At 43.1% G+C, this 14,579-nt stretch overlaps 1 protein-coding gene across 1 annotated transcript in view; it reads right to left on the bottom strand.

Moving 5' to 3' along the window:
- The window catches only part of LOC134052210 (myosin-13), a 30,475-nt gene extending 19,905 nt beyond the window's left edge, over window positions 1-10,570 (bottom strand). Inside the window, exons 1-19 of the mRNA XM_062506551.1 lie at window positions 10,367-10,570; window positions 10,128-10,271; window positions 9,880-10,036; window positions 9,306-9,333; window positions 9,104-9,215; window positions 6,084-6,176; window positions 5,924-5,987; window positions 5,736-5,834; window positions 5,536-5,639; window positions 5,144-5,282; window positions 4,498-4,616; window positions 4,247-4,396; window positions 3,998-4,168; window positions 3,446-3,755; window positions 3,024-3,026; window positions 2,395-2,474; window positions 1,757-1,844; window positions 986-1,103; window positions 681-804 (exon numbers count right to left, since the gene is read on the bottom strand). Coding sequence (XP_062362535.1) covers window positions 681-804; window positions 986-1,103; window positions 1,757-1,844; window positions 2,395-2,474; window positions 3,024-3,026; window positions 3,446-3,755; window positions 3,998-4,168; window positions 4,247-4,396; window positions 4,498-4,616; window positions 5,144-5,282; window positions 5,536-5,639; window positions 5,736-5,834; window positions 5,924-5,987; window positions 6,084-6,176; window positions 9,104-9,215; window positions 9,306-9,333; window positions 9,880-10,036; window positions 10,128-10,271; window positions 10,367-10,570 — 2,307 coding nt within the window. The remainder of the gene's footprint in view (window positions 1-680; window positions 805-985; window positions 1,104-1,756; window positions 1,845-2,394; window positions 2,475-3,023; window positions 3,027-3,445; window positions 3,756-3,997; window positions 4,169-4,246; window positions 4,397-4,497; window positions 4,617-5,143; window positions 5,283-5,535; window positions 5,640-5,735; window positions 5,835-5,923; window positions 5,988-6,083; window positions 6,177-9,103; window positions 9,216-9,305; window positions 9,334-9,879; window positions 10,037-10,127; window positions 10,272-10,366) is intronic.
- Between the last annotated feature and the right edge of the window lie 4,009 nt (window positions 10,571-14,579).

Below are 14,579 nucleotides of genomic sequence, written 5' to 3'. Positions count from 1 at the left end.
TTCTGTCAGTATTCAAATCCTCTATGTTCCTGTGATTCATGACAAGTCACTCTGTGTAGGATCTAATTATATTATTGCAGTGTTATTTGATGTCTGCTCCAATGTAGTTTCTGGAAAATTTAGCTCATCTCTGGAAGTGTCCAAGACCAGGTTGGATGGGGCTTGGAGCAACCTGGTCTAGTGGGAGGTGTCCCTGCCCATGCTTGGAACCAGATTATCTTTCAGGTCCCTTCCAACCCAAACCATTCTGTGATTCTGTGTCTGTTCAGTAATGCAGGCAATGGGTTTGTGTCCAGTGATAGCTCTGACTGGGTTGTGCTGGCCAAAGAACAGTGTCTCACCTAACACTGCTTTGGATATGGAAGACAGACTTTGTGCACTTAAATCCCCTGAATAGTAGGACTATCTGAACTTGTCTGAGCCTGTTCAACCTGCACTGATATAAACCTGTTCAACTGGCCATGAGAAAGAAGCAGAAGAAAATCTAGTTGCAGCTATGCTGGGTCATTCAGGTAGTATGGTGTTCCCAGGGCTGGCAGTGCTGCCCCTTACACAAGAGCCACAGAAATTGTCTGTACTCTATTTATAATCATTATGAAAGCTGATTTAGTATGCAAGAAGTACTTTCAACAAACAAAATATTTTGTTTAATTACACCTACTCTTCCGCAAGGACTTTACCTTGGTGTGGCCAAATTTATATTGATTGTGGTCAACATCAATGGAGGAAAGAAGCTTTTCTGAAGCCTTCTTGCTGTCAATGAACTGGCCTTCTGGAATGGCTGAGGCATTAAGGATCTTGTACCTGTGGTGAGAAAGGTTGCAAGAATTGGTTACCAAGAGGGTGAGGAAAATAGGATCCATCGTATATCATGAAATATAGGAACATCGAGCTGTCAGAAAACAGCAGAATATACCATGTGAAATCTATACAGTGTTGTCTGGTTGATTTCCTAACAGACAGTGAGTAATAACTGAGGACCTACCGTTGCTTAAAATCTGCATAAAGGATTCTGCTTGGAAACCCCTTTCTGCAAATTCGGATGCCTTCTAGAACCCCATTGCACCTCAGCTGATGCATCACCAGGTAATGGTCCATTGCACCTTAAACAAAATACATCCATCATAATTCTGTTTTTATCCCAATGTATTAGCATTTCAGAATTATCTTTTTATTTTATTTTTTTTTCTTAGTTCAAGCAGCTCTTGATTAAAGATGCAGGAAGTGCAGACAGAAGATGCCTTCAATTCATGTAAATTGTGGAGAGTTGCACCAGTGAGTTTTACTAAGAATGCAGTGCTTGTGAAAAGGCATCAGGCCATATTTCTCAAAAAATGGCAGGATGGTGCTTTAGGAAATCAACTGAAAAATCTTTAACAGCATCAGCCTCCTCACTGGATGTTGGCAAAGGTGGCACAGTGTAATTCAGTGCCATCCAGACAAGGGATTTTCTAATGCTGTTATCCACAACAGACAATTTTATCAGCTGTAATTAAACCCATCTCTTTAACCATCCTTTAAACCTCAGCTCTGTACACACATTAAGCAAAGATGGGCAACTGTTGTGGACCATGTAATGCTCAAATTTTTTCAGTCCCAGTAGACAGCACAAAAAGTGTTGTCCTTGTTACTGTCTTGCAGGCCAATCCCCAAAAGGACTTCCCATGCAGAGGGAGCTATTTGGGAAGTTGGTGTGCAAGCTTAACAGGCCAATTCCTGCCAGTCCCATGTGTTCAGAATATAAGGGTGGACATACCAGGTGTCTTGGTCTCGTTGGGAATCAGGCAACGCACAAAGTGAGGGTGGGTGCTTCTCAGGTTAGTCATCAACTTGTTCAGGTTTTCCTGTGATAGAACAAAACAAGGGTTTCAGCTTCAAGCTACAAAGTTTTTGCATTCTTATTTAAATTCAGGGAGTCATAGAATCACAGAATGGTTTGGTTTGGAAGAGGCCTTCAAAGGTGATCAAGCCCAGCATTCCTGTGCCACTTCCACTGTCCCAGGCTGCTCCAGTGTCCAACCTGGCCATGTACACTTCCAGGGAAAAGGCAACCACAGCCTCTCAGGGCACCCTGGCCAGGGCTTCCCCACCCTCAGAGTGAAAAATTTTTTTCATATATCAAATTTAAATATACTCTTTTCAGAGTAGATTTAAATCTACTCAGTTTAAAATCATTGCCTTTTGTCCTGTCACTACAGGCCCTGGTAAAAATTATTTTTCTGTGCTTCTGATAAGCCCCCTTTTATATCTTGAAAGGTCAAAATAAGTGTGCCTGAAATCTTCTCTTCCCCAGACTGAGCAACCCCAACTCTCTCAGCTGTTTTTATAGGTAAGTGTTCCAGCCCTCAGATAATTTTGTAGAAGCATGGCTGATGTAAAACAAAATCCACGTACCCTGAACACAGCAGACACTGTCTGGAAAGAGCCCCCCTTCTTCTTAGCACCCTTCTTGCCACCACCACCAGCACTATCACCTTGGAAGAAGTAGATGGGAGGTGAACAGTTAGAATATGCAGCACATTTTGTAGGCCTCATCTCCCTTTGGCCATGGATCAATAAAATACTTCATTTTAAATACTGACACACTGCCCCCGAGAGTTTTAGTGGACTGCTGCTAGGTAGTTGTTGATCAGTGTGTGGGATATTTGATCTCAGATGCTGGTATGGAACAGTGACCTAAGTTTCCTAACTGTGTACTCTCTGCTACTGGTCACATATTGCTTTCACTATTACACAAAGCCCCATTAAAAAAAAAAAAAAACAAAAAAACCCAACATTTTAATTAGGTGAAAGACCTCAAAAATGTGACTCAGCATCAGACATCCATTTATCAGTGTAGGGAAGTCTTCTATAGAGAAAGCTCCGAATCAAATATTCCAGGTGAAGAACACAGTTCTATTCTGTTGTGGCAGGAAGCAAATTTTAGTCTTGGGAATACAAGTCCAAGCAGCTCAGTGTCTTTCCATAGTTGCTATACCATAAAGCCAATTAAATTGAGACTTACAGATGATTTATAAATTTACTCTCTTTCTGACACAACACCAGGACTACTCAGCTGAATATGAAATCATTCCATTGTCTCCTTTTAGTTCTTCCAGATCCCCTCAAGAAACAAAAGTGTCTATAAAGACTAAAATGCTTGCATTTTGCACATTTTTTTGGCCCCTCTCTACTGGCTGAGTAAGCTGCAGGTGCTTCACAATACAGTCAGGAAACACCTCCTGTCACTCGGGTTTGGGCTTGCTGTGCTTTACTTCTCTGCAGCACATAAATGGGATGTTTCCAACTGTTATGCATGTTAGTGTCTTTGTTTTGGCATAGCTGGATGCACAATCGAACAAGGTCACCTTATGGGCTGGTAGCCTTGAGAATACCCCTGAGAGGAGAAGCAGAAGAGGCTTTAGTCGATTTTTGCCTTATTGGCCATCACTGAAAAAGCACTTACCTGCTTCTGCACCAGCATAGTTAGAGAAAAGGAAGGACAGCAGCTTCAAGGATGATTTCTGATACAGCCCCACAACAGTTTCATTCAGAGGGTCCTTGTTTTTGTCCAGCCAGCCAGAGATGTTGTAGTCCACTGTGCCAGCGTAGTGCACCAGGGAGAAGTGGGCTTCAGCCTTGCCTTTGCCAGGCTTGGGCTTCTGGAAGCTGCTGCACTTGCCCAGGTGCTGGTCATAGAGCTTGTTCTTGAAAGAGGTGTCAGTTGCCTTGGGGAACATGCACTCCTCTTCCAGGATGGAGAAGATGCCCATGGGCTGGGAGAAGCACAAGGAAGGAAGGACAACAAGATGAAAAATCACAAAGACTCAGAGATTAAATAACTTCCTGCGTGGGACAATATTACTGCTCTCAGGAATTGTTCTGCTCAGCAAATTGTAAAAATAATATTAACTGATGTATCTGCAGTATCATATTTACCATTTCAAACTGCATTTAGAAATACATATAACATTAATGCATTTCTGAAAATACCTCACATTGTGGATTATAGAAATACCTTCTCAATGAGCTCAATGCAGGCAGCCAGGTCCATGCCAAAGTCAATGAACTCCCATTCAATCCCCTCCTTCTTGTACTCCTCCTGCTCCAGCACGAACATGTGGTGGTTGAAGAACTGTTGCAGTTTCTCATTGGTGAAGTTGATGCACAGCTGCTCCAGGCTGTTGAACTACAAATTCAAAAAAAAAGAAAACGCCAGTGAGTTTCAAGCAGCCTTCAGTGGGCAAGCATCCCTACAGTATCTCACATCAAAGATCTCGAAGCCAGCAATGTCCAGGACACCAATGAAGTGCTGCCTGGGCTGCTTTGTGTCCAGCTGTTGGTTGATGCGAATAACCATCCACAGGAACATCTTCTCATAGACTGATTTAGCCAGTGCTCCCACTGAATTGTACACCTGCAAGAAGCACAGCCATGGCAGAAACAACAAATGTTGAGTTAGCTTTAAAGCTGAAAAAACCCTGAAAAAATTGAAAAGCTCATGAGGTGTTTATGTACCTGTTGGACATTTTGTCCTTTAGTTACATATTCATTCCCGACTTTCACCCTGGGGTAGCATAAAGCCTTGAGCAAATCAGCAGAATTCAGACCCATCAGGTAGCCAGCCTTGTCAGCCACTAGGATCAGAAACAGCAAATGCATTCAGCAGGGACAAAGAAAAGTGTCCTGGTCCTCTGGGATGTTTCTGTTACAAAGAGCCTGCTTTTGGCACAACCAACTCAAACACATCTATTATCTAGAGAAGCTCCTCTCCAGTCTCATGGAGAATATTCCCCGTGCTCCAAAGGCAGTGTCTCAGCTGCAACACAATCCTGTGTCCATGCCTCAAGCATTGCAGCAATGCTTAAGTTTTGTGTCTTTCTGTTCCCTTGTAGAGCATAAATTAAATTAAATTAAATAGATTAAATCATAGATTAAATTAGATTTTAAAAATTAAATAAAATAGAATAAAATTTATTAAAATTAAAGTGAATAGATTAATCATAGATTAAATTAAATCACTGAATCTGTGAAAGTTGAAACAATATTAAAAAATAAGTTTCTGGAAAGGAAAATAATTTTCAAAGTGTTGGACACTCTCTGGGGTGGGGTTGCTAGTTCTCTGCTGGTGCAGTTCACAAGCAAACTCTGCAACCAGCCCTACCTTCTGTGCCATCAGGCTCTGCCTGCTCCTCCCGCTGCTTCTGCTTGAATTTCATGTTCCCATAGTGCATGACAGCCCCGGTCAGCTTGTATATCCCCACCTTCTCATCAGGGCTGAAGCCCAGGATGTCCACAGCATTCTGCAGAGACAACAGGCAAGATGGGAAAGCACAAAGGCTGAAGCACAAGGGGCAGGAGGGGTTTCTGTCCCTGCCTGCAATGAGTGTGTCCAGCACCGTCCTGGTGCCATGGGACTGGGCAGCAGAGCCCAGAGCTGGGCCTGGCTGGGCCTGGCTGGGCAGGCTCCCCTGGCTGCAGCTGGACTGGCTGCAGGGCTGCACTGCTCTGCTCTGCTCTGCTCTGCTCTGCTCTGCTCTCCTATGCTCTACTCACATCTGTCGCCAGCAGCTCCTCGCTGTCATCAATGCTGGCAACGGTGACTTCTCCTTGGCTCACATAGAGGAAGTCATAGGGGTTGGTGGAGATGAGGAGGAGATCTGCAGGTATGTGGATCACCTTTAGTGGCACTGGGACAGGTCACAGTGGGAAGCGAAAGCACTCACTGAGCCAAGCCCAGCACTGCTAGCACTCACCAATGAGCTCTGGCTTCTTGTTGGACATTATCTGGTAAAAAATATGATAGCTCCTTTCACTAGACAGCTGAAAAGTGACTCTGGATTTCTCCAGAAGATCTAACCAAAAGAGAGGTGCTGTTAGTCTCCTGATGCATTTGAGGTTGCAAACACATAAATTCTGCTTGCACTGACTTGTTCCAACTCACAGGTTTCAATATCTGCAGAGGCCAGCTTGCCAGTTGGTCCAAAGTGAATCCGGATGAATTTTCCCTATCAAGCAGTGCAGATCAAACCGTTGGTCATGAAAATCAATTAAGGAAACTTGCATTAAATATCTTCACTCCAACAAATTTGAAATTAACTCACAAAGCGTGAGGAGTTGTCGTTCCTCACAGTCTTAGCATTGCCAAAAGCCTCCAGCAGTGGGTTGGCCTGAATGATCTGATCCTCCAGAGTACCCTAGTCACAGAAGAAAATGCTTCTTTATCACTTTACTACTTACTAAATAACAAATACTGCAAAAGGAATATTATAGATAATTTTTACATATCACACATGATTTAAACCTAAAAATCAACAAAGTTCTTAGTCACTCATCAGCCAACACCCATGGATATTGCCATTGGTTTCAAAGGGAAGAGTGCTGAAAGAAATACATCTGTGTTTTGCTGGCTTCTTGTATCTGATGCTACATGTTGGATATCACATACAAAGTCATGGCAATGGAGTTCAGAGCATTTAAAACCTGTTTGAGAAGTGTTTCTGCATTCCTGTTCACAAAAGTCTTGACAGCTAAAGAAAATGTGAGAATTCTGGAAATTTTTTTGGTTGCTCAAGCCCACGACAAATACAGACTTTGGTAGGAAACACCTACCAAGGGAGAATGTAAAATTTTGCATTTGCATTCAAACCACATCAACCTTTCAGGATACAGGAATAGAGCTCTTGACTTGCTTTGGAGACTGGGACACGGACAAAGTCTGGCACTCAAGTACCAAACTTAGATAAGCACAGAACAGAAAGAGTCTTCAGTTTGTTTATTTGTTTGTTTGTTTGTCCCTGCTGCATTACTGCAGAAAGAATGATCAACATGTAAAGTTTTGATACTGTGTTGCATCTCTCTTGGTAAGTGCAAAAATATGGAAGGAAAAGAGCTTCTGTGACATTATCTCTCTCCTTTTCAGTGCAATACAGTGCAGGAAGCAGTCACTAGTGTGACTCTAGCAAAGTCATGACTGATCCTACATAATCAGGGCATGAAAGTGTTGCCAGGGATAATTTGAAAAGCAGATGGAAAACCACAAAAAAAAAAAAAAGAAAGATAAATTGGTTTATATCAGATGAGAGGTGAGCAGCACTGTTCGGTTACTGCATCTCTGTGCAGGCAGTGCTCAGTGCAGCCTTGCAGACGCTGCAGGGCAGAGGCTCTGCCGTTCCCAGCACTGTCTGCAGATGGCACAGCAGGTTTAAATTAGTTTTTGTTCGTGAAGTTGGACCTCTAAAATTAAAGCAGTGCAGTAGCATAGGAAGTTCTATGTATTTTTTAAAAGTAAAATGTCCTGAATCATTAGAATAATGCCCTCTCACAGTATCTTTCAGCCTTTCGAAGAGAGGAGAGGAGAGGAGAGGAGAGGAGAGGAGAGGAGAGGAGAGGAGAGGAGAGGAGAGGAGAGGAGAGGAGAGGAGAGGAGAGGAGAGGAGAGGAGAGGAGAGGAGAGGAGAGGAGAGGAGAGGAGAGGAGAGGAGAGGAGAGGAGAGGAGAGGAGAGGAGAGGAGAGGAGAGGAGAGGAGAGGAGAGGAGAGGAGAGGAGAGGAGAGGAGAGGAGAGGAGAGGAGAGGAGAGGATGTGTGTGCCAGTGCAGCTGACTACACCAACACCAAGCCCCTTTTGAGTGCAGAGCTGTAACCAGAGAACTAAAACAGGAGCACTGTACATGGATAACAGTGTCGAAGAACATGGCAATTCTTTACACAAGTTCATTCTGGAGTCCTGTCTACAGCCTGGGTGATAAAGAGCGGGAGGCTGAGACCATATTTTGGGGAAATGCTGTTACATACTTCCCTTATTCCTGTACCATTGTCTGGCATCTGATTTCAGCTTATATCTGCCATTGAATGCTGGGCTACACAGAACCATAACCTGTTTTACGTAAAGAACATGTTTTAGTATAAAGAACATGCTATTGTCACAGAGATTGGAATGCTAAAAAAATCGAGTATTCTGTGAATACTCAGAAGAGGGCAGAACAGATTACTGTCAGTCTGAGAGCCAGGTGATCTTCTTTCTATCACACATGGTTTGTGCATGTCTCAGCTGTCTTGAAGCTTTTCTGAGCTCAGTCCTGGCATAGTGAGCAGCTGATGAAAGCTGAGCCCAGGAGATTCTAACGTGGTGCTGATGGAAAGAGTGCCTTTGATGAACTTGCCTTGGCCATAACAACCCGTCAGTCACAGACACCTGCCTCTGAGTGAAAGAATATTCAGCCTTGGAATCTCCTTAAGCTCCACTATGCCCTTGTGTACTCAAATAACATGCTGACACATGTCACACGCTTTGATGAGCATCTCACAGGCTGCAGTGGCACACACTTGTGCCACAAGGGTGTTTGTTGCTTGCTCTGTGCTGAGGAATGAAGCCTTTGCCTTGCAAATGTACCAGTGGGCTCAGATTGCAACAGCTGTGCTGCTCAGCAAAGGGACATCGAGGCATGCACTTTCTTTTCTTCAAGGATCCTTTCTGAGGCTACTTTTTGACTGTCAGGCAAGTGGTTCCAGCTGTCCCAAATCCATCCCTTTTCTCATGCTGTCCCTCTGGCCTGTTCTGTTGACCCCGACAGAAAAACCAGCCAGTGGAAGATATGCCTGATGCAATTGAAATTATGCTTAACTTCAGCACAGTCATTCTGGAGTCCAGAGTTCCCACACTTCCCCTGTCAGCAGGAAAGATCCAAGGACCAGGAATGGCACAGCCATGTGCCATGTGACACATGCCATGTGCCAGTGGCAACTGACTGCTCTCTTCTGCTGTGCAGCCACCCATGTGCTGTGGATCTCAGAGGACAGTGATGAATAGGTGCATAGATGGACAGCCAGTACAGAGAAAGCTGCTGTCTGACATTATCTTCCCCTCCCTGACAAAGACTGCCCTATGTAAGTGGAGACTTTCCTACACTGACAAAATGGTTTTTTAAGAAATAATTCAGCAGATTTGAGGCTGGGCATCAGGGGTAAATGATCATAGGTGTGCTGGGATTGTGCATCCTGACTCTTAGCTGCACAACACTTTCTGCCTTTAGATAGTCCTGCAACCCCAAAATACACATTGGTACTTTCTCCTCAGCAGGCACAGCGTGGGCAAATACTAGAAGGGGGAGCTGATGTCATACCTGCATTTTGCCGGGCTGAGGATCTTTCTTCTTCTCACCAGTGACTGCAATTGTTGCAAAGTACTGGATGACACGTTTTGTGTTCACAGTCTTCCCTGCACCGGATTCTCCGCTGTTGAGACAAAAATATCAATTATTACAGGAAACAGGAAACATCATCACTTTTCTGTCAGTTTTGTCACTCATACCAAAGCATACTCACGTGATAAGGATTGACTGGTTGTGACGATCTGAAAACAAAATCACAGAAAGAGCTGTTCAAATGAGATGTGGAGAACATCAGATCCTCAGACACAACTAACTGACTTCAAGGGGAAAAACTGTATTATATTAGTATATATCACTTTCTTACAAGGTAAGATTAATGATGCATTAATACACATTAGCGTGCATCAGGACATTTTTTTTATATACAGCCAAGGATGAAGTAGCCTAAAATTTAACTTCAAACAGTGATCTTTACAAGGCTTCCCACTTACTATTTGTTTTCTTTGTTGTATAGACCTTGGCTTAAATACTGTTTAATTATAATCAGATTGTTTTGTATGTTTCTCCTTTACCATTTCTTTAAATTCCTTACAAGGGGAGGAGGCACAAAGACATACAGCCACCTTTTCCTTTATTGTCTGATAGCCCAGAAACCATTAAGATTTTCACAGTCTGACCTTGCGTTGTGCTGTAGGACTTTGGGACCACTGAGTAGAACCTAAAATTCCTTGACCAAATAGCCAGCCCTACAAAATACCCGAGTTTTCCACTCTTGCCAGGTAACTCACCAGTCAGCATGAACTGGTAGGCGTTGTCAGAGATGGAGAAGATGTGTGGAGGGGCCTCCTGGCGCTTCTTGCCTCGGTAGCCAGTCACCACCTCGGGGTTGTACACCGGCAGCCACTTGTAGGGGTTGACAGTGACGCAGAAGAGACCCGAGTAGGTCTGTGAGGAAGGGACACAGCACGTTGGCTTCCCCTGAGCCTGGCCCAGCAGCTCCTGAGGCTGCCCAAAGGAAGCTGCTGCTGCCACTTACGTAGATCATCCAGGCTGCGTAACGCTCTTTGAGGTTGTACAGCACAGCGGGTTCGTGGAGGTGGGTCATCATGGCCATGTCCTCGATTTTGTCAAATTTGGGAGGGTTCATGGGAAAGACTTCATCATCCTTTACAGTCACAGTCTAGCAGAAAAAAAAAAGAAGGGATCAAGAGAAATCTAAAACAGGGAACTGCCTGGACTGGATGATCACATTGGAGTAACAATGGTATCACTTACTGTGTCATCATATTTTTTAACGGTGACTTTGCCACCTTCTTTGCTCTGTATGGTACCTTTCACATACATTTGCTTGTCATCTACTACAAAACAGGCTGACTTGGCATCAAATGGGCGATTCTGGGCTTCAATTCTCTCCTTCTCTGGCTTCCGCAAATAGGGAGCAGCTTCTCCAAAGATTGCCATCTCTGCATCAGAACTCATGTCTGCAGTTGCTCTGGAGGAATGCAGGAAAGTTGCAGAAAGTCTTTGCATTTGTTATTTTCATTTATCCAGACAGTGGTCATGCTCAATGACTAATAGGAAGAGGAGGACTGATCAGGCACTAAACTTCTGCCTCAATTTTCATTATTTACTGAAGAAGTGCTAATAAAGAAAATTCCTTTTGTCGACAGATTGTCTTTGAAGCCATCCCCCTTAAATAGGCCTATGTGCCCAAGTGAGGACAGAGAGAATATCAAGCTAGAAGTCTTCAAAAGCTGGTCCTGCTCTATCTTCACCTGCTATTCACAGAGCTGCACAGCCACATCCTTCTCAAAGCCACATACATGAAGCCACTGAGATTATGCCTTTGGACATGTAAAAATTTAGACAAAATTAAGCTCTGTGAGTCATGTAGAGTGGCTCTCACAAGTGATTTCCAGGTGGAGGTGTGTTTAACACCGTCTAGTTTTGATGTTTTAATACCAAGCAGGGGAAGTTCTACTAGTTTCTGTCTATACCAAACACTGGAGCAAATTGTGAATGTCAGTCATCACCTATCTAAAGCCAAACCTGTTCATTGTGTGAACCAAATATAAAACATCTTTTCCAGTTTTGTTGTAAAATTGGCCAGTTAAGGAATATTTTGTGTATTACAGAGAATAATAATTAAGTGCACAGTATTAGCTAAATAACATAGTATTTAGGTAAATAAGGATGTGATACAACATTTCAAAGAATCTCACTTATAGCTTGAACATATTATAACTTGAACATATTATATAATATGTTAACTAATATTATGAAAGTTATGAATCATTAAAAGACAATTCATAGGTACCAGACAGTGTTAAGGATTTGTCTAGTAGAAAATCACAGAAAACTTATTTATGCTCAGTTTTATTTTGCATTTTTTGAAATACCTAGCAAAAATTCTTCATCACAAATAAATGTTATTGCTTGCTATGTTTGAAAGAACTGTCATGGGTAATTCAAGAGCATCTGGAAATAACACAAGGAGAAATAATGTAGGCAGGAACTAACATAAACAGAATGTTCTTCCTCAGGCGTGCTAATATACAGGTTAGAAAAAAATCAATAAACATCTAAATTCCTGCTCCTTCATGTGCTGTCTGGATGCACTGTCATTACTGAAGAGTAAAGAGGAGAAAGGGACAGAACTGAAAAACTAAGATGTGTGCATCCAAGGCATCAGAGTACTGAAACAGCCAAAACAGAATGGTTTTATGTGCAAGAAAATGATGAAAGGAGTAAGAAGGCATTTGTAATACTACTCCTGGACATGTTGTTGTAGAAGTGCTGATCTGTCTCAGCAAAAGCTCTCTGCTATGGGATCTGTACCCCTGCAGGACTTTGAAGGACGGACTGCCTCACACAAGTGCTTTAAACAGCCAGGAATTTCAAAAGCACAAAATCCAGAACCTTTAGTTTAACGTTGAAAATATTCTGTATATTCAGAGCCCAGAGTTTGTGCCTATGTGATCTTGTGTCTGAGGGCCTCAAGAGAAGCAACAGGAAAGAACGAGAAAAGGTATTTCACTGTGTCTGTGAAAAAGTGAAGCAGAATATCAGAAAATGCCATCAGAAAAGGCGCATCACAAAGTTCCTCAAGGGGCACAGTCTGGTAAACTACTGAAAGTCTTTGATAGGAAATAGTGTAAAATTGAGATTTTACACATTTCTGAGCAGAGAAGATGGCATCCTCTCAGAGAATAATCTGTGCTTCCATCTCTTTCAGCTCCAATTTCAGTGAGTGCTTTTTGGTTTTAGGATTGAAGGCACATGTGTGGAAGGTTCCTTTTGGGCTCTGCTGCACACTCCCAGTCTCTAAGTCACTTACCTTCCCCAGAAAACCTGGAAGGGAGTGGATCACACAAGCTCTCTGTAAAGATTACTCTTTGAACATGAACAGATCTGCCTATCTGGCAGGAGAAAAGATCATTCTGCACTTTGTTTGGGTTTCAGTGCCTGTGTAATAAACCAAAGCCAGTAAATAATTTCTAGACTTTACCCCAGAGGAAACTAACACTTGAATATTACTTTGAGCCTCCTCTCTGAACACAACCTCAGGCTTCTAACAGCTGTGCAGATGGCAGGGCATGAACTTTAATTATCTATAAATCCCAGAATTCAAGGTTGCACCTCAAAAAACCATTACTGTCTCTGTCTATCATGCCCTCTTGACTACATTAGAGCATCTGTAACTTTTCTTTCCCAATACATGGGGTTTTCCTGCCAAGAACTGTGACTATTGCTCATGTTGATTAAAATACCATATATCCTTTCCAGTGATCCTGGTTCTACTGTCGTTTGCACCTGCCCTTTCCACTGTCTGAGTGAGCTTTGCTTATTGCTCAGGAGCAATTAGCAAAGGTATGTGTTATTTGTTAAACCCCTACCTTCAGAGAGCCCACGAGGAAATCTGTTTTCAGAACCTGTGTGGAATGGTTAAAGAAAGGACAGAGAGAGTTACATCAAAACCAGTCCATTGTGCTAAACATATGCCATATCAAACATTCCTATACCCTGTGTAGCCTCTCCAGATAGCTGAACTGCACACAGTGCCTAAAAACTCCTGACCTAGAGCAAAAGTCCAAAGAGTCTTGTGTTCCTTCCCACATTACTGTGACATGCTTGAAACAAATCTAATGTCCAGGAAAGAAATTAGCTGCTTTGCATATATAACCCCAGTTATATAATTTCAACTGCCTTCAGAGTTAGTGCTGCCTTCCTGTGCCTTTCACAGGACCTGGAGGTAGCAAAGCTGGTAGAAGGCTGTTCCAAGGACCGGCATGCTATGACTCTCCTATTTCTGCTTGTGCACCACACTGGAGTGGTTTGGGTGGTATAACCTTGACTTTGCATGTCAAGCATGACCTGGAATGTTAGAGGTGGAGAATGAGAAGAAAATGCCCCTTCATATTCCACCTTTTTGGTGAGCTGTGGGGATGTCATGGTCAGAGCATGAAGCAAGAGGATGGCACTTACCGTGAGATGCTGAGGTAACAAATCACAAAGTTGCCTTCAGCTGCAGCTCTTTATATGTTACCTCCTGCCCACACAGCACTCGAGAGCTCTATTTTTGGTCAATAATAATTTACTCTTTAGTTGCAAACGTGTTGTAGCTCTGATCTCTCTGCTAATTACACAGAGACAGGGTTGGTTTAAGGTTGTATGGAGTCAGCTGCGCTGACCTGTCCTTTTCACATCAATCTGTGCCAGGATGGAGGATGGAGGAACCCAAAGACAGCTCTGATAAAGCCATGTAAGGCAACACTTGGCTCTGCCCTGCAAGAGTTTGCCTTAGTCAACAGGATGGGGTTTTTCTCATTTTGCACAATTACTTCTTTAAGGATATAATCTTAATGGATGCCCTCTTATCCTCCCTGTTTGCCTTCATATGCTGCTAGATAAGAAGGATTTGTTGAAGCAAATCTTTTTATACCATTGTGTGGGGTGCTAGCAAGCCTGAAGCCAGCCTCAATCTTGGGACAGAATGAGACAACTGCCAGCTAATGGACCACAAGAGAGATTTGCATTCCTGACCTGTGGGTTTGCAAAGCATGCTCAAGGTCTCAGCCTGCAGAAAGGTGCCTGACTTTTGTGCCACTCCACCATCCTGCAGAGGCTGTCATGGAGCAGGCTGGATGTCAAATCAGAATGACTGTAAGTTGCTCTGTAAAGGAAAGTGGAAAGAGAGTGTCTGCTCCTTTAAGATTAGCTGTTTAAGGACTGGTTTTGACATTGCAAGGGACAGTAAGAAAGGGGGGAATAATTGAGAACATACTAGGACACAAACCTGCCTGACAAATGGTAAGGGAGGAGGTGGTGTGAACCAAGCCTGGTCAGCCACACTGCTTGGTGAAGGCATTTGGAAGTGTAAAAAGTAACAGATTGAGGATCTCTCACATCTTTGGAAAATACTCTTACCACAAGAAAAATTTGTACAGGAGATGTGGTGGCAAAGTAGATTTGTCATCATTACCTCATT

Source organism: Cinclus cinclus, chromosome 20 (assembly GCF_963662255.1).
Source record: "Cinclus cinclus chromosome 20, bCinCin1.1, whole genome shotgun sequence".
Classification (NCBI taxonomy): domain Eukaryota; kingdom Metazoa; phylum Chordata; class Aves; order Passeriformes; family Cinclidae; genus Cinclus; species Cinclus cinclus.
The sequence above is the reverse complement of the archived record's forward strand: the minus strand, read 5'-3'. Positions and strand labels throughout refer to the sequence as shown.